General features: G+C 42.6%; 1 protein-coding gene across 2 annotated transcripts; it reads right to left on the reverse strand.

Annotated features, from left to right (window-relative positions):
- Positions 1-286: 286 nt before the first annotated feature.
- Positions 287-20949, reverse strand: ppp1r1b (protein phosphatase 1, regulatory (inhibitor) subunit 1B). 2 transcript variants are annotated; one of them, XM_073493704.1, is made up of 5 exons: positions 20531-20949; positions 6384-6467; positions 5075-5150; positions 3694-3831; positions 287-1279 (listed from the first exon to the last, which is right to left on the reverse strand). In XM_073493704.1, the coding sequence occupies exons 1-5, from the start codon at positions 20642-20644 to the stop codon at positions 1140-1142; spliced, it is 552 nt and encodes a 183-aa protein (XP_073349805.1). In that variant the 5' UTR covers positions 20645-20949; the 3' UTR covers positions 287-1139. The 2 variants fall into 2 exon arrangements, with proteins under 2 accessions (XP_073349805.1, XP_073349804.1); XM_073493703.1 differs by having other exon boundaries at positions 6378-6467; positions 20531-20735.
- Between the last annotated feature and the right edge of the window lie 357 nt (positions 20950-21306).

Raw genomic sequence — 21306 nt, forward strand, 5'->3', positions numbered from 1 at the left:
TTTTCCTAAACCTAACCAAACAGTGAGCACACAACGAAGGTCCGGTATGCCGGATGCTGGTACGCTGCCACAGTTATGTTGTTTAAGGAATGGTCATATATGTCTTTTTGTGAGTCGTGTAGGTGTGAGGATGTGTGTAACTACGTGTTTTTTGTGCCTAAAACAAACCAGACCATGAGCACAGCACTGTCATAACATTAAATTAAAAATTAAACATAAAGAAATGTAAAGTTTCGACTTTTCCATTGTTTGCAAAAATGTACATTGCCAAGATTTATTCTGAATTCCATGAATCCCTTGTGCTTCGGTTATTTGAATCCCACAAGGGAATGAAAAATACCGGAAATAGCGCTTGAGGGAAAGTTACACAATGTGAATACACCGAATGGTTGAAGTCAATCATCAAAAAGAATTAAAACTGGATTTTATTCAATAAAAATATTAAGGATTTTAACTTTAAGCACTTGATGCAATAAATATGTTGGGCTGGAGTATCACTTTAAACCTGCTGTTCCTGTTTTCAACACAAGATGGCACTACATGCACATTTAATCACAGGGCTAAACACTGAATTATGAGAAAGATGCCTCACAATAAAAGTGGAACACACGCGTTTAAAGACTTTCAAGTACTTTTGAAAGGGTCGTATAAGAGTCTCTGTTTAAAATGTGCCCAAGAGAGTTTATATGTGTGTGTGTCTTGTGATGATCGTGGTCATTATTACCCTGTTTAAAGGAACATGTAGCTCTGTGCAGAAGCATTAAGGTGGAGGGAGGACTGGTCTAACAGGGTATTTGGTCATGTTGACCTTGGCCCCTCCACTCTCTCTATAAACAAAGGGACATTAGGGCCAAAGTGGCGTCTGTAGTCTGCTCTGTCAGTATCATTCCTCGCCTGCTCATAAAGGCTGACTGCTAAAACACAAACTCCCCCTCTGTCCTCGCTTTAATCCACCTTGCCCATCAGAGGTTAAATCTTTGCTCACTCACATGTTTGATTTCACGGAAGTCTCCACACACTGACATCCACAAAACAGCTCATCTCATCTGAGTTCTTCAGATTTTAACCATTTGATAAAACACCTTCACTTCCCTCCAAATGTTTTCCCTGCTCTCTCTCTGTCTCTCTCTCTTTCTCTCTCAGTTACTATCCCGGCTGTTCTCCTCTGTCGTTTCCTTGAGTTTGTCCCCCTCCTCGTCGTCGTCGTCCTCCTCCTTGCTCGTCTCTCTCACGCTGGAAAACTTGTCTGACTGCTCGGTGGTCGCCGTCTCTTGGTGATCTGAGGAGACAAAGACCGATGTCAAAACAAGCAGAAAAATTGTTGCCAATGTATCAAAACCCTGTGGCTTTGGTTTAGATTGAGACGCTTGTGAGAGGCACTAGTACTGAAAGTAGAAAGTAGAAAACAATTTGTTAATTACTGATCAGCCACTCAAAAAACTGATGTTTTTGCAAACCACTGATACGTTTGTGTATCTGACGTGTATATGAACTGATTTTCATGTCAGGAGGAAGAGGCAAGGTGGTGATGTTACAGCTGAGCCTGACAGCTTCAGAAAGAAAGACCACTTTAACTGGATATTTTTGATGAGACGTCAAGACAATTTCCAGCCGTGTTTGTGGCGACAAAACCATTTTAAAGGGGATTTCTGGTATTTTTTACACCTGGGCCCTGTATTTAGATGTTTTGGTGTGTAAATGATTCGTACTCACCAAAAGTTTTGGAATCAGTTCAGTAGTTTTTGTGTAATCCTGCTGACTAACCAACCAACCAACCAACTAGCAAATGGACAACTTAAAGACAAACATTGAGTAATATTTTAGTGTTATTTAGACACATAGATTGATGCATAATCAATTCAGGAATGGGAATGTTTTAAGGAAAATGGGCTGTACTGTAAAGAAATATGAAAAAGTTTTTTTTTCTGGTGATATTACACACATTTTTCATTTCTAAGCTGCAAAACAAACTCAGAAACACCCTGGATGGGACAGAAAAGGAGACTTTTATCAGATGTCAATCTTGTGATGAACAGCTAACTGATTAATGAACTCGTTTGCCTTGATTTGTCTTGTCTGTGATGACACAGGCCGAGCCCAAACTGTGTCGCTCGGCTGAAAGAACAGATGAACTGTAATCAAAGGGCCCAATCAGGATCCTTCAAAATCCTGGCACTTTTGTGTTTCACCAGGATTTATTGAGACAGTCTGTCATCTGCGCTGACAGAGCAGTAATTCTGAATGAAATGCCACTGTTCTCGTGTGATAAAATGGAGATTAAAAACCAATAATTGTGCAGCATAAAACTAAATAATAATGGAGTGTTCATGCAAAAAAAAAAGTTCTCTGCAATTTAAGATTTATTTACTAATATTTAGTTTTGTTTTGCTGGAGATCAAACTCAAAGCTCATAACTCAAACTGAGTCTAAAGCTTTGATTTACGCATTAAAGTATAAAATAACAGAACAAGCGCTGAAACAGAGCAGAATACAGATCAGGATCGGACTGCTGTCTGTGCTTATTAATCCTGTCTGGCCTCTGTGACTCGTAGGTGTTGGCTCCACGTTTTCAGTCAGATGCCTCTGACAGATTTGGGGTGACAGACAGACAGATAATATGACACCTGTGCTGCTGGTCGACCCACAGAGGAGCTAACATGCAGGTTAAATAATATAAATGTTTACAAAACCATCATATGGTCGCTAAACAGATTGCTGGTTTCATTTCTTTCCTTTTTTTCCCTCCTGCCCGTACCACTTTATGTTTGTTTTTTAAAGGAGTATTTAGACACACTTCCAAATATAAAAGTGCTGTAAAATCAAATGTACAGTAACGTCTGTTACCTCATTTTTTGGGTTTATACACAAGTGTGCTGCACTGCTGAGGGTCCAGTTGTGTGTACACTTGCCCAAGAGACACTATTTTTTTTGTAACGGAAAATATTTTGTCAGCTTTTGGCATCATGCACCTGAAACACTTGTAAGCTGGAAACTTTAACAAGGAAATTCCAAGATCCGACTTTGGCTGTAACACAGCACGAGCATAAAATGATTAAGGCTTAAGTTTTTTTTGTGACACTTGATCTATCTTGGAAAACTTTCAAGGCTGTAAAAATGTGTTTTTCTCACTCTTTCAGGATTGTTATCAAACAATGGCTTCATGCTCTGAAATCTCAAACTGTGTGAAATGTGTGCAGACACCAGGGCAAAGTGGACCATCACACAAACCTGAAGGAAAAATACACCTTCAGATACTCTTACACTGCATACATCAGCAGCCTGTGAGGCCCACTGTATTATATATCTGATGAAGGACTGTCAGCTTCATTTGAAGTCGCCCCAGTTGCCAGAATAAAATGTTGGGATTTTACTTTTCTGCAAACCTGCATGGATACGTCATATGTGTCATACATATCGTATCAGTATATATGAGCTGACTGTTCAGCATGTGAATGTCGGGATGTGGAGGGGTTTGACAGCTGCCAAGCCACAAACCACTGATCAGGACTGCGTTTCAACATTTGTAAGCATGAACCCACTGTCTTTTTGCCAGTTGTTCTGTTTTTTCGCAGTGTTTAAGTGCCACAGGGTGTATTTTTCTCTACAAACAACAACAACAGTGTTGTCCTTGCTGTGCAGTGTTGCTGCTGTTGTGTCGAGTCCCAGCCAGTTGACAGAGAGCCTCCCTCTCACCAGCAGCTTTGGTGGGAGATGTGTCCTCTCCCTCCTTTCCCTGCCAGTTGTCCTCATCCTCCTCCCCTTCACAAGGGTCTTCCAAAGGGGGGTAGACACCTAGGTTCTGCATGTGTGCTTCAGCCATCTTCTGCACAGCTACACACAGGTAAACACAACACACACACACAGGGAGACGGCCACACAAACATATGGACACAGACACAGGGATAGAGGGATATGTTGTTTTGGTTTTACCACGCTTCAACACTGTCAGTTGTTATCAAGCCTCGAGGGTTTATTTTACTACATGCCAGATAGGCAGGAAGCCAATTAAACACATGCACTGACAGACAGACAGGCAAGCAACGGCAACACGGTACCCCACACTGATTTTTACAGAGAAGCCACCGCCGTTGTTTTCTATCCCTTCTCTCACCCTGTCCTCCCATCTGTTTGTTTGTACCCTCGTCTCTCCTCGACTGCCCGCCCTCCTCGACGCTCTCTCTTGGCAGTGCTGACTCACACTCTCCTCTCTCCCTCCCTGTACACTCTCCTCTCTCTTATGATATTACCTAAACTCCTCCTCTCACTTCCTCTGGGTCACCTTGGCTTCTCTCCCTTTCTCTCTTTAACACCCTCAGATACACAATGCGGCACTGAGGCAGGTCACTTATCCAAGCTCGAGGTAGGTTATGTAATTGGAAATTGTTCCGAGGTAGCTCTCTCGTTCACTCTCTGCATCTGAGCTGATGAAGGGCAGATTTCTGATGCAGGAGTGAGGCTTCCTGGCTCATTATGTCATCACTCGTCACGCAACACACACCCAGAAATCCCCATTAAACGAAGCTCTGCTGACAAGCACCGAAATGTAGATTTTTGCTCCTTTATCATGCGACAAGCAGGAAGCCACATGCATAAAGACAGGAAAGAAAGTATGCGTTTGTGTATTTCTATACTGCCTATATGTTTGTGTTCATGCCTGTGTGTGTGTGTGTGTGTGCCACAGCTGTATACACAACTGACTGTAATCCAGGATGATCCAGACTTTCCTAGACTCACACTCACTGTCTCACAGCTGTCACACTTTAATCTCTCTTTCTCTCTATCTGTCACACACAAATACACGCACCCTGCTGTATACGAAGAGCAGAAACACACAGAGACACGCCTATGCATATGACGCATGCACATGCAGAAAACAAAAACAAAAATAAAGACGTTTAATGCACATCTAGCCATCTGTCGCATGCATTTTTTTCCTTCGTCAGCTATCATGAAGCATGGAAAGCAAGGAGGCAATTGACTGCAGCGAAGCACGGTAGAACAAAAAGGACTTAAACACAAGGATGAATCACAACACACAACCACCACCTGTAGTTTCAGTTCTTATCACCCCTACCTTTGAGTGATGGAGGCTGATACACGTTTGGGTTGACACGTTTTGGTTTGAGCACTCCGTTCTCTCCTACGACCCACTGCGAACAAAGAGAGAGAAACATTACCACGGATTTTTCTCATAAATGTCTCTTTAAAAATCCCCTCAGACATGTTTTCAGACATTAAAACACTCTGCTGGGAATTAAAATTTGGGACTAAAATGCAGAATCTATAAATATGTGAATATTTGTTCTTCTATGTCCCCTACTTCACTCAAAATTTGATTCTCAGTGAATGTGCACTGGAGACGTTTCCACATCACACTTTTCCACATTGGCTCCAAACTGGTTGTGATACCACAAAATTCTGCACATTGAACTGGAGGTGAGCACGAGAAACTGTCCCCTTCAGCAGAAAACAGCCCACTAGTGTCTAAATCCACATGTACATCAAGGTAAGGGGCCTTATTTGACTCCATTTTAATAGTCCGGCTGCAACGTAAGGCTGATGGCGCGAAGGAGTTGTATTGAGACCCTTGATTAGTTGTGGTTGTGTTTTGGGCATAACATAAATGAAACCAATCAGAGTGTCATCTCTTATTCCCTTCAAGAGCCAGGTGCGCCAGGATCAAGAGCATCGCTATTAAACAGCGGCACTCATCCTCGCTGATGGACAGGCATGTTGTCCGTGGCTGTTGGACCCTCTGCCCCCGCTGTTTCACAATCATCTGTCCCATCGACTACTCTGTTGGATTGCATATGAGAAAATACCCTGATATTGAGAGGAGGAACGCTGCTGCATGTCTGTGTGCGTGTAATTGAAATGCACGGATCAGGCAGGACAGGTCATAAAAATGATCACTCTGATTAATAGCGGATGGATGAAATATGGCTTTAATGAGGAGCATATTAATGACATTAACTGCAGGGATCCACAAGCAGCAGAAACGATAGGTGTGTCTCTCTATTATCATTACTCAGGGTAGCTTCTTCTGTCAAGCTGCTGTTTCTAAGGTCAAGAATGAACCTTTAAGATCTGGAAATTGTAAACATTTGAAAGCTGAAGTTCGTAGTTTTGAACACACAACATTACTTTGTGATGATGGATCAACATCAGGGCCAGCCCAGCCCAGTGGCCAGGATAAAATTTGTACATTTTTTTTGTACATTTCTGTTAAATAAGTATGTATCATATCAACATTTCTACAGAGCTTTGGGCAAACAAATGGTACCTTGTGGGTGATTTTTCTAATTTCATGGGTGGAGAAGCACTGATGGAGGACAGATGAGACATGAATTATTATTAGAAAACTGTTTTGACTTCACCTTTACCTGATGGGTGGACTGATCATCCTCAGGGGATGATTGGTCAGCTACTCTAAACAGCGTGGCAGGTGTGGGCCTCCTGCGCCGGATCTGTAAACAAACACAAACATAACAGGCAGCCATAAATACATGAATAATTAAACCGACCAATACTGTATTATTAATAATGCTTAGCACAAAGCCATATCAGTCAAGACGGGAAAATGTTGACAGTTCATGCTGAAGGGCATACCGGGGCCTCGCTTACTTCATTAGTGCTGCTGCCCAGTTGGCTGATGGGTCAACAGCCAACAGCAAGTTCCAGCACTCAATACTGGTCAGGTCAGAGCGCACACACGGTCGGTCAGTAGAGCAGAGGAAGACTCATTATGCAACTGTGATCTCATTGACAGATACAGTTAACAGTTTGCTCAATTGATGCTTGTTGCTGCAGTTTCAAATTATCCAGCATTTAAGAGGTTTTAAAGCTTTTGACACAGGATTTATTGGAACTGAATGACCTATTCACACACCACACAACGTAGGTTTTGATCACCTGAGTGCACGATGTACAGTCATATACACCCTCACAAACAGAGAGACCATGGAAAAGAGGATTTTAGACTAAATGAGCCCCAGCAATCAGCCCAGACACTCCCTTTCCAGCCCTACACACTGATCCCTCGAGGCTGAAGCCAGGTCACCACTCGTCGTCTGTCTGAGAGCAAACGGACTGCAGCCCTGCACTCCACATATGCCACTGTACAGTGCACTCTCTGTCCTGGTAGGAACAAATGCCCGGCTGTGCCCCTCCAGCTCACCAACATTGTGCCCTGCCTGCGGGACTGCACTTTTACAGTTTGTTATTTCTTTTGGCAATAGTCCTTTTAATATCAATTAGACCAAAAATTTATCGTTTGAGTATCAAACACTTACCACCTGTAGAGATTTGAGGAGGGTGCAAAATGTTTATATCGAACAAATGGTTGGAACATTTCAGCCCTGTCGCCAGCGTAAAATGTTGGCTGCTAACATCTCTTCAAACCACTGATACGTTCACATTCGTACAGAGAGAGGGCAGCTGTGTTTTAACATCTGGAAAGTGACACCACTGGATATTTATTGAGGAGACCTCCGGACAATTACCAGCCGTGTTTGCAAAAAACGAATATTTTCTCTTCAACTCCAACCATGTTTGTGGCGACCAAATCAGGTATTTTATGCCAATTTGGCATGATTCAGCCGTTCTCCTGATAAATCCTGAGCTTCTTTACAGCTGTCGAAAAACATTTATTTCAGAAGTTAAAGGTTTAATTGTTTCCTCTGGAGAGTTTCCTCTATCCCTTCAAGTTTATAGTTTTACTGCTTAAATGTGCCAAGATATTTGTGACATTACTGTGCTCATGGAAGCGTTTAAAATAACTCAAAGCAGCGTGCACGCGTACAGGTGTACACGCGTTGTGAAACAGGCATAAGACAGAGCCCTAATACAGCCTGTGTTCTCCATGAAATGCAAACTGCAAACTTTATAAGGCACCATTCAAGCAAACATGAAGTAACTGCTTGGTACTCCATATAAAAGTCAAAGCATTTCACTTTAATAACTCTCCTGAAGTAAAATGACCCAATTGTGTGGGCTCTTTGCTTCGCTAAGAACAGTGTGGTCACAACATAAAATTTAAAAGTGAACATAAAAGTGAACATAAAGAAATGTAAAATTTACACGTACAATGCCAACATTTATACTGGCGACTGGATTGCTTTGACTCCAGCAATCCTAAAATGATTAATGGCTGACATTTACAAAACTGGCTTTTGGAAAACAGTTGGATAACATGAAGTGCACTGAGAATAAAAGCAGTTCAGCTAACTGGACTTGGCAGGTCAGACAACTGAGGTATTGAAAGGTGTCCTCTGTGGAGCCAGCCAACCTTGGCCATGACATGAACCTGGGCACTGCTGTTTACGGCACCACATAACATCACAGGAAGAGAGTTAAGTAGCCTGGCTAAAACTGCTCCATACGTAGACATGTGTTTGTGTTCAGTTCACCTCCGTCTTGTTAAGCGAGCTGTGCGTCATCGCAGCGAGGAACATGTTGCCAAAGCAGAGGCTTGCTGGGCCGTGCGGTGGAAAGCTGCCACTGTCAAACACGACAATACAGAGTAATCGAGCGTGGATTTCACCCGTATTTATGACACCAGACACACATTTTAATCTCCTCACGCAACTTCCAGATTTCCTGTCTCCTCTGGATCTCTCACTATCTGTCTATCTCTTATTCACCTACCATTTCCATCTCACTTGATCCTCTGCTTCCTCTATCCGGTTTACTTCCATGTTCAGCATTAATACCTTGACAGTGACATTAGCCGCACTTCTCTCCCTCTCTCCTCTCCATCACCAGGATTCGTCATCCCTGAAATCATATTATTATCTCTTTGTTTACTGACCTGTTAGCATTTCCCTTTCATCATTAGACCTATCTCTTTATTGGCAGTGAAATTCCACAGGGCTTCATTTAACCCCCCTCCATCTCTCCTGTCTCTCCCCCTGGCGAGGTGTGGAGGCCTGGGGCTCCATGATGCTGTGAACCCTGCTGCCTCTGCCTGCCTGACACCTGCTCACCAGCCTCGCAGGGCAGCCTGAGGTGGCCCACACAGACACCCACAAGAGAGAGCAGACACCAGATGTTGCCATGACCAAGCCTATGGCCAAGTCCTGAGGCATTAAAGCAATTAAACTGGGAAAACCACTGGATTGTTGTAATGTTATTATGAGGAAGGTATGATTAATCGTTAATGTCGTTTTTTTTTCAAGCAAATATGTAAAAATGTATATCTTCTTAGCTGTGAATATCTGCTGTGTACCTCTGTCGCATGCCAGTTTTGGACATTTGATTAGAGCAAACATGACTGTGAGAAACTAAGATGGACACTTTTTTACTGTTTTCTGACACTACATAGACTACTGTCAGGTTAATCGATACTGAAAACAATAATTTGCTGCAGCTCCAAACTCTAGTTCCTACAAATGTTTGTATCATGGCTTACAAAACTTCCCCTTTTTAAATTTTACTTTACCACAACTTTCTATTTAAGTCTTACACAAAGTAGCTGCTAAAACTGTTTCACCGCTCCAGTTTTACTTCTCTTTTTTGAGATAAGACTCTGTTACATTATTCCAGTTAAAGTGATGGTAACGTTTGGTGATGTGTATAATGCCCCAGGCACTATACCTTTACGTACTATTTTATCTATTTCTGCAGTGGAAATTATAAAAGAAAAGCAAAGATTTTCCTAATATGGTGTCATTGAAATAAACCGTTCCAGGATAAAAGCAGGAAAAGACTTGAAAGACAGAGTCCAGTTTCTGTTATTCAGATGGAGATAAAAATAGGAACGGAGAGATAAATGAAAGGTGAAATGACTGTGTGGGATAATTGAGGTCACTGAGAAGCATAATCTGTCCATCTATGTACCTGAACCTGTGCTCGTGTGTTTGTGTGTGTGTGTAGGTGCAGATGACTGTCCTACTAATGTTGTCATGTAATCATCACACTGGTCTTGTGAAATGCTAAGACATGACCTCCTAAACCAGCAAATAAAAGTCCACCTCTCAGGTTAATTGTGAAACAGGTTGTAAAAATACATGAAGTTCAGTGGTGGAAGAATTCAAATGCTTTACTTAACTGAAAATACTCCACAAATACAAGCGCTGCTTTAAATACATACTTCAGTAAAATTATTATTAGCAGAATTTACTGTGTCACAGTATTTCCATTTCTGCTACTTCCTCTTGCTCAACTATTTGATAACCTTAGTAACTCTTACTTTGCAGATTTTTAAATTAATGTATTGTATCAGCAATCAGATAAATAAAAACCTTACTCAGATATTCAGAAAAATGCTGAATATCGAATTTAATTTACTTCCACTTGTACTCTTGATACTCAAGTACATGGCCCAAGAATTACTTTTGATATTTTATTAGATGTGGAATAGACTTTAATTCAACCACTATTTGTATGGGTAAGTATAATTTCTGGCTACTTTTTACAACACTGGTAGCTTGTGGGATCAATAAAGTCGAATCCAAATCTATAATATTACATCATCATTTATTAGTTGATTATATTTTTGTATTATTAAACTAAATCTACAAAGTAACTAGTAACTGAAGTTAAAAAAATGTGCAGTAAAAAGTACATTTTCCTCTGATTTATAATGGAGTAAATACTTAAATACAGTACTTGTTGAGTAAATGTACTTAGTTACATTCCACCACTGATGCAATTACATGAAAATTAAATCATGGCATCAACACACATTTGTAGCAGGTAAACACTCTTTTTAATGCACACACACACACACACACACACACACACACACACACACACACACACACACACAGTGATAGTGGCAGTGTTGGTGGTAGTGACATGTTGCTGTATGACATTGGCTATGCCAGATGACACAAACACACATCGTAACTCTAGTAATTTTCCAGCCTTAAAACCACCCCACTCTCCCAGAGTTATATAATATGTATGTGACTTCCTCATTTATGCCAACACTGGGGCACAGCGTGTGAGATTACTCCCGCTACGCTTTATCCCTCTCCCCCTCCCTCCTCTATTTCTCTAAACCCCCTGCCCCCAATCTCCCAAACCCTCTCCTTCACTGGCAGCCATTGTTTTTGTACCTAGATCAGTCGAGCTTCTGTGGACTTGCACTGAGGGGCTCTAAGTAGGCTGCTGCGGTGGCCTTTCAGCGGCTCCACAGGTGTACGCCTGCAGGCTTCCCCAAGAGGCAACAGCACCTCAATAGGTCTCATACAGAGCTTTGGTCTCAATAAAAAATATTGGCTGATGGATCATAGAGAAACTAGATGTATCAGTTTATCTAAAGCTGATGATTGGATGTGAATCATGTGCTGAGTCGGCATTCTGGAGGCAGCGAGAGGAAGAAACCTCTAGATTCATTGAAAGGTGGAATGGCAGACTGTTTGGCTTTATGTTTGTCTTTTGAAGTCGACCTGTTTATTACGTTTTTTATTAAAACAGTCATGCTTTTCCATTCCTTTCTTCTTTTGTTTGTTAAAGATTTCTTTAACTCTCTATAAAGGCCTTTGCAGGTGTGTTTAGAGACGTGCCATATAAATAAAAATCTTGTGAACAAGTTGTATTTTTATAAATTTGTCAAGTGCAATTTGCAGCCAAGTAGCTAGGAAGGACTCCAATACCTCACTCTGAGTGGGGTACATGAGTCATTAGTAAATGTTGACTTTGCACGTGTGTGTGTGTCTGTGTGTGTGCGCAGGTATGTGTGTTGGCTCAGCACGTTCTTGCGTAGCAGCCTGGGTGCAGATAGGCTGATATGGGTCTGCTCCCCAGTGGCAGTCCTCTAAGCTGGTGCTCTCGTGGCCGGGGCCTATAAAAAGCCTCAGCAGTAGGACAGCATAAACTAGATCGGAGGGGTCTCTGGGGTTTTAGTGGGACGAGACAGAAAAGCTCTAAAGCTCTGCCCCACACCAGCGCTAACAGTCGAGCATCTCGAGGGGAGTCAGCTGTGCAGATCTGGCCTCAACACAGAGACAAACACACCTCAGATCTCATTCCCTGCCAGCTTACATCTCTTGTGTCCAATGGCACTGCATTACATCAGGTCGTCCTATTAATCAGAGTGTGTCAGCTCTCTCTGATAGATGTGGGAGCATCACTCAGGTCCATATGAAGCTTTATCTCCCTCATGGCCAAGCTGTAACCCAGCTCCGGATGGATAGATATGGATTTGTACAAGATTGATTTGCAGTTATGGCATCTGCCCACAGGCGCATGCCACTGCATCACTCTGAAATAAGTACATGTGTATGTGCACCGCATATAGTACACCAATGGGACGGACTCAAAATGTTCAGCCAGAAACTCAGAAGGGCTTTCATTTCTTTTGCAATGTAAAGAAATTAAGGTCTCTGAGTGGTGTAGCCCTGTTCTTCCCAGTGAAGATGGATGGCAGTTTTAATTTGCGATCCTTTATTTCTTTGCATTCTTTTAACTGTAAACATTAACTCCATGGGGCAGCACAGACATCTTTCACCCTTTCAATTTCTCTCCCCTTCAGGTCTTTAATTGTCTCCTCCTTAAAACCTTGGGTACGTCTCCTGAATACAAAGTTCCCTCTCTCTTGTCTTGAGGCCACTCATCTCGGCTCCGTCCGTCTCTGGGTGAGAGCTGCTCTGCTGCAGTTTGATTCCCTGACTCTGCTGTCATGATCTTTAGCCTGTATGAACTCTGAAGAGCAACTTAATTAAACCAAATCGGCCTTTTTCTGAGTCATACACCCACCCCCACATCCCCTCCTCCATGCAGTGAACCTTTTAAAACCAAGTGGGAGAACCCCATGTGGTGCTCTAAGTGCAATCAAGCAATAAGTTCAATAAGGTGAAAAATGATCCCTCTCAGTATGAGTTTAGTGGCGTTTTTTTTTTTTCTTTTTTCTTTTTTCTGGTTCTAGTGCAAATGCATTGTTGACAAATAAAACACATGTATCTTTTAGATATATTTATATAAGTGTAACTATTATTGGTGGGATAAAATAATGGATGGACAGCTCATTGGTAATTCAAAGAGGCATCCAAAATATCAGTATGTCTAATTTATCATCATCTCTGCCTTCAAACTGGAATTTAAGGGTAGACACTAAAAGTGAATAAGTAACATTTTTAAATGCCCAATATGTAATTTTTGCCGCTAGGGGTCTATGGTCAGCATAGCCACTTTTCAGCTGCTAAGAGCTGGCCAGCTCTGGAGGAGAGAGCTGGGTGCAGAGCCAGACCTCCAAATCTATCTGACATGACTCAGGCACAAATGTTCACAGACAGGGAAATGTTTTAGTTTTAGTCATGTTACGTTCAGTCATTTTTACTCTCTGACTATATCCAAGAAGTTAAACTGACAGGGATCAAATGAAATGTTGAGCAAAAGAATAGATGATTAAAATTTCCTCCATTGCACTTCCTGCCTGCCGTCTCATGCATTTGAGTCCACCTTCCCAGCTCCTGCATGACACTGTAGTGTCTCCCATAAAGGATGTTTTGTGTTTTGGAATTGGACACACTGTTGTCAGGATTAAACCCAACATACCAGGCCACACTGCCCCTTCCTAACAAAGCTGGCAGCCAAAAATGTTTCCATAAGCATGACAAATCCACAACCAAAGGCCAGTGATCCCAGTCGTTACTAACAGACAATGCTTTCAGGCAGCTTCAACTGGGCTTCAGTGAGCAACACCCGCTTGCCGAGGTTCCAGCTGTTTCAAAGAGGGTCAAGGACGTGACAAACTACAGCCCCATCTGAAACTGAGGTCCAAGGTCCGTCACATATGCATGATGTGCTCATTCCTATTCAAATACCAGCAGCACTGAATTCCCGTAAGTCTGAGAGGCTGCTGCATGTTGCTTCTCAGCATTCAAATAACACTTTTGCACTGACCTTTGACCCCACCACTGGCTAACTAAATAAACAGATGGGCTAGAGATAGCATCTGGAGGGGCTCTCCAATGACCCCCAAATAGGAGAATGTAATTATGCTGCACCCACTGGCAGGATGATATCATACTCAGACAACCAACCCCCCTCCACAACCGCTCTCCTCCTCTGTCACACAGTACCCACCCAGCATTTACGTAATTAGCTGCTGGTAGCCGTTTGGCCTGTCGTTCCAGAGTTTGTTGGAAGAAAGGTCTACCATCACAACACAACAGCAATAATGTGCCAATGGCTGATGAGTGACAGGAAGCCACCTGCCAGGGCACAGCGCACACTGGAGCAAAACTCAGGGCGCGGCGACAACAGGGGAGGTGCCAATCAAAGCTTTCACAGAGACGACGGCACGACTAACAGCCTGCAAACACTCAGATAACTCTCCTTTTCTTGTTTGTGCACTCAAATTCAGTGGTGTCACATTGTGCAGCTGACAAAGACCAGTTCCAGAGGTCAACAGGCAGGTACAAACAAAGGACAAAGTAGCTATAGTTACTCATCCGACACGTCATTAGTACCCACAGGTGATGAATGAAAAAAGGTTCCTGCTGATGGTTGCTGTGCAGCTTACAGGTCATTGCTTGGATGCAAAAGGCATGTATAAACTCAGCAAGTGTAAAATTTCAACATCACTAAGGATTGTAACCAAGACTTGTGAGCATGGAGCAGTGACATTTTATTAGATCTTTTGAAGCCCTTACTCACCAATGCTCTTTGTATACTCACGTTAGATGGTGTGCCTTCTTATTTACAAGATTATTTTTGGTATGCTATTCTAAACAACTTTGAAGAAAGGACATTTGGTGGTAGATGTTTTGAATGTTGATGAATGTTTCAATATTTTATGAGTCAGCATTTTGTTATTCGTCTTCACTTTTATTGTTCACTTTGACGGCAACTGTGTTACTGTGCTGCTGCCTGTCTTGGCAATCAGTTAACATTTCTGCAAACCACAGTTACGTCCAAGGTTGACATGTGTACCAAACGTTGCATATCACTTTCATATTATAAGCTTATTAGCCACCTGTCGCAGCAATAGATGGAAAGGTGGTGGCGTTATTACAGCCAACGAGGCCGCCAAACGGTCGACAGTTCAAGACATTTCCATCTGGTTTTGTGGCGACTAAAACCAGCTATTTTTCAGAGGAAGTCAGACCATCTGCGTGATCATGCTGACCAAAATCTGTTTTTCAAGCCAAGCCATGATGTTTATGTAACCCTTACCAAGTGGTTTTTGTGCCTAAATCTAGGCAGAGTGTAAGCACAGCATTGTAACAAGAGAGAAACATAATATTCAACCCAAACAAATGTAAAGTTACAACATAAAGAGATGTGTAGTTAGATCTTTTCTGTGGTTTTACAGATACATACTTAGCTAGCATCCTGGCAATTGGGTTGCTCGACCAGGACTCTCTTGAAAAAGAGATTTTTAATCTCTTTCCTGGTTAAATAATTGTTAAAAAAAAATATCTAGAAACATCTTAATTTAGCATCTGATGACATAGATTCCAAATCTTAGTTTTATGGCTGTGGTATTTGTGAACAACCTTGTTTGTACTTCTGGTCAAACCCCCTTAAACATATTGAAGATGACCTGGTGTGCCTGCCCCAGTGCAAGCTCATTAAGTTGCAAGCAGATAAACATGAAAAAAAAAAAAAAAAAAATGTCTCAACCGCTGTGACGAAAATCAGAGATTACAACAGGCACAGCAGCAATAACATAATGCCATGTCTCCTCCATGTTGATGAAACAGGAATCGAGACCAATCCCATCTGGTTTGAGTCATGCCTGAGTGCTCCTCTCTATGCATACATCAGTCTTTGATGAGAGACAGGGTGTCCAGATCTTGACACTGAAAGTGAGGAAAGTGCCGTTCGGGGCCAAGATCCTGACACAGTTGCAACACACATAGTGATGTCTAATGACATGTGGGGGCAAGTCAGCTCCAGATCCTGTCCAGCCCTTATCCCCCCACCCCCATATCTCTGCCCGCTGTGCCACTGTTGCCTTTCTAATCCCTTTCCTCTCATCATAGATATGATTTCTGCTGTTGTTGCAATAGCCAGGGTTAAAAGATGAGGTGCTTCAGATACACTGTGATTTCTCTGCACCGTCACAGAAAGATATAAAGAAAATGTGGATCTGCAGTTGGAAATGAATGAATGCACATCAGGGGGCTGTTTCTCTCTGCACCCTGACGGCAGCCTGACTCGATTTGATAAACAATGATCCCTGAAGCGACAAGCTGAGTGACTGAGTGGGATAATGACACCAACTGACAACAGAGGATTTGTTGACCACAACGTGAAAGGGGAGGGCGTGTTGAAGCACAGTGTACAGTGCCCCATGCATGCCTGAGGTGCAGCGGGCATTATGGCACATTTTCAACTCACTGTGTACACTGTCATCAGGCGACAAATCACTCTACCCATGCTCAATATTTATGTTTTTTAACTGTGTACACATTACACACATCCATGCGCACAGGAGCCAACAGAAGATGACAGATTGTTCAGTCAATATTATCATTAAGACAACATGATTTTCAGAATAAGAGAATGAATGATTATATGCAATAAAGAGGCTTTGGGGCACAGAAACTACACTGCTAAAGGAATATGAAAGGAAAACTTTGTGCTAAACTGCTGATGACAGACACAGGCCATGAAAATGTTTCTGTATTCATTAACTAATCAAAACGGCAGGGCTGTCAGAAGCAGGGAGGAACAAACACATAACCCAACCACAAGAAGACAGAAACCCATTGATTGTGTCCAAACTGTAATTACAATCTGTGGGTTCCAGTGAGGCAATTCATCTTTTTAAAATAATTTCTTTCCCAATTAGTTTTGGCCACTACAAACATCAACAAGGAAACTTTGCAGGGAACATAAAAAAAATCATTTTCATAAAGCCGATCACGTCATTGGGCAAACTGAGTCACACCACTACAGTGACATTCCTCACCGTCCACATGCAAGGGAAAGATCACTGCACCCAGCATGCTTTTTGCAATCCAAAAAGATGTTCTTTCTGGGAGTGCATGTTGACAGTCCCCCAGACCGCTAATGTTTACACACAAACACTCTCTGCATCAAAGGTCGCTGTTTGACGTTTAACCTAGAGATGAGACTGGGGAGGATGAGGGACGAGGTGGGGAGAGATGGCAGGTCAGGGGAACGTAAATCATGCCCTCCAATATTCCTTTCGGTTTAATATAGATTAATGTGAAAGAGTTTGGCACCAGAATGGTTTGAACTGATGCCCTTTCGTGTCCTTTGATATTCCCTTTCATATTCTGAGTCAGTTCAAAGGTTTAACATGACCTGACCAGATCAGATTCAGAAACATAGAGATGTCTGCTTGTTGAGTCCACAGGGAGGCAGACTTGGAGGGAATCAGGGATTCAGCATCCACACCATGACCCTAATCTCTGTCCATTATGCACATTACCCTACATCAGTTGCAAAGCAAGCAGGATTGGTGTGTGTGGGTGTGTTTTTTGCAGTGGGGGTAGGGATGGTAAACACTGCCATGTGCTTTCTCGTTGGTGCTGCGCACAACCACAACTTTGCTCTTTGCCTTTCGATGTGAGGAGTGATCATCTTAAAAGATAAGGAGGATTTTTCAAGAAGATACTAGGAGGGCAGAACATAATTGCAGTTATACTGAGAGATGGCAGGGACAGCAATGTAACCAAGAAAGGAAATATTATGAATATGTTCTTGAATGATTCTGGTGTAGGTGCTTGAGGGCCCGAAAGGAGACTCTCAGCTGTAACAAGTTTGTTTGCAAGAAAGTGTGATAATTGCACTTTTTCCAGCCGCTTTTATTCCATGAATCAAGTGTGATTTTCTCATCTCACACTACCTGTATTTAGATAGTTCTTGTCACAGTACTTGTTGTGTTCTCATGTGAGACAATAATATTGAATTATAGACTAAATGACTTGCTAAAATGGAAATTTTTTTGCAATGCTTGGACTTCCACCCACATTTACATGTGAATACATGTGAACTCCCTCTATCTCTCATCCCCATTGCGCTCTGATCCCTTTAATTCGATGACTTTAATTGAAAAGGCTTTCATGGTAATATAACGAGTGAGTCATGCTTATATTTTCTTAGAAACAACTGGAAAAAAATCTGTCAGCAAAGTGAGAAAACTCCACTTGCGCCCAGATTTTATATAAGTGACATTCAGGTTGCTTTGGATGAAACAGGGACCCTACTGAGGACAGTATTCAGAGGTTGGTAGAAATCTATTCACAGTGAGGCCATGGATTAACATGAAGTAACCTGGGACATTATTAACTGAAAACTTGAACATGCTTTTTAACAAAACGTTTGAATATGTAGGTAATTTTTCAGCTTCATGTACGGAAGAAGATGCAAGCAAGTAATGTCTCAAAACTTAGCTTAATAAAACCGAGACAATCTGCATTATCTAATTAAGATGGGTTTATTGTTGTTATTTAAGTAATCTCTTTTCGTGGTAGGCCATGCAGAATATACTCTTTCAGAGTAAACATTCACAAACAGGTGAGAAATACACAGTCAGAATATCTTACACCTTTGAGGCATGTGCAAATTGCTGCTGTTTTCTCCCACAAAGTGCAATATTTCACTGAGTGGGAGGTTTGGAAGTGTCTCTCACATAAACAACCAACCTATTAAAGAGCATTCACACAAACATAGCTACAAACATGTAGCAGCACCAATGTAAACAACCTATTAGACAGACAGACAGAGTTGTCCATTAAAGTTGACCTTTTAGATGCTAACAGTGGGGGAGCGATGGGTGAAATAGTTGTGCAGCTCGTCTCCATAGTAACAAGGCCCCGGCAGTTCAGTCGATAGCGGTTTTGGAGTTTAAATGCCATCGGGATGAGCAGTAAGGAGTTACCGGTTGTGTAACAAGTTCCAAAGAATGGTAAAGTCATTGCAACTCATTAGCAAAGACGGACTTGTGGGCAACAGTAATTGCTGTGGGAGGGGAAGGGAATGAAATGAGTGTCGTTAACCGTTACCCCTGCCCACCCACAGGTCCCTAGAGACTCCCATCAGCGTGGGGTAGATGCTATCTGCTTTTAAACACACATAAACACATCCTCCCCTGAACGACCGTCGGTTTCCCATACTCCCCTTCCACACAATTGTTGCTTTGTTGCAACAATCAGCGTCCATCCTCCTGTACACACAATCATACAAACCAATTCCTCGAAATAGACATATCATCTGAGGGTTCAGTTTCTTCTTGAAACACCTACACAAAATAGGTGTTTGACAAACTGGTGTCACGAACAGAAGCACCATGCTGACTCAGAAGCTTTAAATGCACATACAAACCTATGTGAAGGTAAAGGCCAGGGCCAGCCTGCTGGAGGAAAGCTAAATATAGCCGATCACTGTTTGACCATAAGGTGATTGAGCAATAAGGTCCTCCCCGAAACCGGAGGAAGTGAGGGGTTTTTTTTGATGACAGAGAAGCTCACATATGGTAGATTGATATCCTGTGGTTTCTTGGAAGAGACGATAGGGATCAGAGTGTGATAACGGGGCTCGAGAAAGTGTTCATGTGTAAATGTGAGTGTAAGTGACATGAAGCACCACAAAATATTTCCATTTAAGCGAGTCAGTTGGTCTAGAATTCAATATTAGTGTCTCACATGAGAACTTGAGATGATACAACTTGTTTTGTGGCAAGAAATATTTTTCAAAGTCTTCAAACAGACTTATTACTGTCTTGGACCAGTCAAGAGAAAAATGCAGCATGATCACTGTAGTCCATTTAAAGCCAGTTTTATGCAAGCTGTGAAACAAGGACAGCCACTGAGGGAGCTGACCCCAGACAGGTGAGACCCAGAGATTAGGTTTTGCGTTTTTCTCTCTCTGCTTTCCATCATCTCTTTCTTGCTGCCTTTCCAGCACCACCTCTCCTCGAGCTCTCAGGAGGGATGAGCCATTGGCCTCGATCTACCAAACGGTTCCAGCTTTGGCCCACTTTCCCCTGCTCTAAAATAAGAGCCACCAGCGTTGGAGCCAAAAAAGAAAGATCAGAGTTGTCCTGTCAAAAATGAGCATATAGATTTTGCAGAAGAATGAAGACACTTTTGTGGCAAAGCAAGATTGAAGGATTGCAGTCAGAAAGGTTCAGATGACAGAGGTCAAACTGACGCAGAGAGGGTGTCAAGCAGCCAAAGATGAAAAAAACTGTGATTATTAACAGTGGCAGCAGGAAAATGTCAAGGACATCTTGTTGCTGCTGAGTTACAAAAAAGTGAACTGACTTCGTGCGCAAGATAGTGACTTTCTTGTCAATGTTACATTGTTGAGCAGGTCAAGATGAGATGAGACAGCAAGACACTAATCTCATGAGGAAACACAGGGAGGGAAATGTCATCATAATTTCTCAAACTTCTGGCACGGACCCAGCAAAAACAGCCCTGCATAAGGAACTTGTCAAAAATTAAACAAAGCAGGGAGAGAAGCTTTTGCAGAGTTTGTACTGCACTTTATAACTACACCAAACAATGCCACCTCTTGCTTGAATGCTGTGAAAGACTTAAAATCTAAACACAAAAACAATTTTTCCTTGGGTCAAACACCAATCTGTCCACCGCCTGCTCACCATCTCCACTTGTCGAGGGTCCAGGTTGGTGGGCGCAGAGGCGGGCACAGCAAATTGGATCTTCTTCCTCTCCTTGGGCTCCTCCTCGACCTCGGTCGAAACGGAGGGATCCATGGCTCTGGATCCTGGGGGTCTGACTCCCAGTGGAAAGGAGAGGTCGCTGCCGAGGATCACTATAACCTCCCTGGAGGAACCTCCCACTGCTGGGTAGTCCCACTCCTGAAGTCTTCTCTCTCCTGCCTCACTCCTTCCTTCTTCTCTTAGAAAAACAATAAACTGAACAGACTCTCTTTTTTTTTTCACCTCCTCTTTCCCTCACCAGCAGTTGTTAATACTCTCCTCTACCTCTCCTGTTCTCTCTATTTCACTCTTTCTCCCCTCCCTCACAACCTGTGCAGCTGAGGCAAGTCCTTAGATCTGGCTGTGAGGGAGAGAAGTGGGTGGGTAGAGGGTGGAGGGGAGGGGCCAAGGTCCAGAAAGGGTGGGGTTATTATGAAAGAGGGGAGGAGCCAGAGCACATAGGGGAGGAGAGGAAAGAGGATGTAGCAGGGCTGTGTTTTTTCTATCTATCTAAGCTGAGGTTGATTTGTAATCAGAAAAAAAAAATAATCTCATCACATCAGCTGAGCCTCTTTTGGCCTCTATTTGTGAATGAGAGATTTATGCTGAGCGAGGGAGGGAGCAGCGAGTGCAAGGAGGGATAAACCAGTAGAGAGATGTGTAGAGTGTACGCAGGGGGGCAACGTACATGGGGATCCAGCAGCTAAGCCTATGCT

Source organism: Pagrus major, chromosome 23 (assembly GCF_040436345.1).
Source record: "Pagrus major chromosome 23, Pma_NU_1.0".
In the NCBI taxonomy this organism is placed as follows: Eukaryota; Metazoa; Chordata; class Actinopteri; order Spariformes; family Sparidae; genus Pagrus; species Pagrus major.

Coding starts and splice junctions, on each gene's coding strand:
- ppp1r1b (XM_073493703.1), bottom strand. CDS start 20,644: ATGGATCCCTCCGTTTCGACCGAGGTCGAGGAGGAGCCCAAGGAGAGG. Junction 5,151..6,377: donor AGTCCACCCATCAGGTAAAG/GTGAAGTCAAAA, acceptor CTTTGTTCGCAG/TGGGTCGTAGGAGAGAACGG. Junction 3,832..5,074: donor TCAGCCTCCATCACTCAAAG/GTAGGGGTGATA, acceptor ACCTGTGTGTAG/CTGTGCAGAAGATGGCTGAA.